Genomic DNA, 1,702 nt, shown 5'->3' with positions numbered 1-1,702 from the left:
CCCTCTCGCTCTTCACAGATGTACTTGACAAAACTAGAGGACCAGACACGCACAAAAAAGATCCTGGATGACACGGAAAAAATGCTCGACGAGATCGAAGGAGTCACACCGGTTCACGGAAAGTGAGTTGAATGGTGGAAAGTTGGCTTGTGATACTGGTGAATTCTTTAATATTGAAAAGTTTGTTTATGTTCAGTTGGTTCTGTTAGGGAGAAAAAATGCATTTGCAGATCATTTTTTTCCATCATTGCATCATATAGGCACATTGCCCATGCTTTGATTTTGGACTAGGATAGGGTGTGCCTTTTTTATTACTTTCTCTATGGTTGTAAGAACTATTGTATTATCACAGATGAGACATTCACAAATTGTTATCATATAGAAAGTATCTCATCTTGGTAAAAACACGAATGAACTGTATAGGTATTTGCCTTGAAGTTCCAGGCTGCTGAAAAAGGAATTATAATTTTTCATGGAGATCTCATGGTGAAATAGAATTTTTAAAACTTTGTAAACAAACAAAATCTACAGTCATATGTATGATAATAACCTCCATATTTTGTTTGTTTCCAATGCAGGTTTTACCTCTTGGCATCAGATCTTTACTGTCGAAGTGGTGCGCATGCTGACTATTACCGAGCAGCGTTGCGTTATTTGGGCTGCACTGAGGTAGATGACATGGACGCAGAAACAAAGAGCAAGCAGGCTTTCTACCTGGGACTTGCGGCTCTTCTGGGAGATGGCATCTATAACTTTGGTGAACTGGTGAGGTGGATTATGTATTTGTGATAGTTATTGCTGTTATAACTGTATAGTTGAATCTCATTTAGTAAATATCTTTTCAAAATTCATAGTACAAAGGTATTAGAGTGGATAGCTATGGAATATTCTAAGGTTGATTTGATTCATCTAGAACGTCATCAGTGGAGTCAAATAGAATTTACAGAATACCGAAAACAAGATGAGTTGATTATAAACCCCAACTCTTGCAGCTGGCTCATCCCATCCTTGAGTCCCTTAAAAGTTCCCAGTCAGAATGGTTGCTTGACCTGCTTCTGGCCTTCAACCAGGGCAATATCAGCAAGTTCGAGACGATGAAGCCCCAGTGGAGCACCCAGCCTGATCTTCTGAATAAGGAGAACCAGTTGAGAGAAAAGATACGCTTGTTATGTCTCATGGAGGTGATTATTATTAGTATCGGTAGCAATTTAGCCTCATAAGGGATTCCTAATTTTAGAGCTTCATATGCACACACTATGGGTTTATAAAATTATAACTTGGATGTTTATATGTATAATTTGACCTTTTTTTAAAATATAACTTCTTGTGTGTATAGCCCACTGTGCTTACATTCCAGAAAATTGTAAATCAAACTTTTCATATTTTGTCTTGTATCTGTTAATAGTTTTGCTCTATGAAGTGTTTGCTAAGAATTCTGTCCCAGTCCTGCCTTCATCTGTTGCCAATTTCCCCCCAGATGACATTCCAGCGCAAGGCATGGGACCGCCAGTTGACCTTCACAGAGATTGCACAGGAAACTGGTCTGCCAGAGAACCAGGTGGAGGTGATGGTGATGCGAGCGCTATCTCTCGGTTTGGTAAAGGGGACTATCGACCAGGTAGATAACAAGGTCAACATCACGTGGGTGCAGCCGAGAGTGCTCGATAAGAAACAGGTATGTGCTGCCAAGAGGCCTGTTTGC

The 1,702-nt window shown here is 40.0% G+C and overlaps 1 protein-coding gene across 1 annotated transcript in view; it reads left to right on the top strand.

Annotated features, from left to right (window-relative positions):
* LOC119592457 (26S proteasome non-ATPase regulatory subunit 13-like) overlaps positions 1-1,702 on the top strand; it is a gene marked incomplete at its 5' end in the record, with an annotated part of 3,154 nt that overhangs the window by 258 nt on the left and 1,194 nt on the right. The window contains 4 exon segments of the mRNA XM_037941279.1: positions 19-122; positions 579-765; positions 993-1,181; positions 1,478-1,675. Coding sequence (XP_037797207.1) covers positions 19-122; positions 579-765; positions 993-1,181; positions 1,478-1,675 — 678 coding nt within the window.

This window comes from Penaeus monodon, chromosome 30, assembly GCF_015228065.2.
Source record: "Penaeus monodon isolate SGIC_2016 chromosome 30, NSTDA_Pmon_1, whole genome shotgun sequence".
In the NCBI taxonomy this organism is placed as follows: Eukaryota; Metazoa; Arthropoda; class Malacostraca; order Decapoda; family Penaeidae; genus Penaeus; species Penaeus monodon.
The sequence above is the reverse complement of the archived record's forward strand: the minus strand, read 5'-3'. Positions and strand labels throughout refer to the sequence as shown.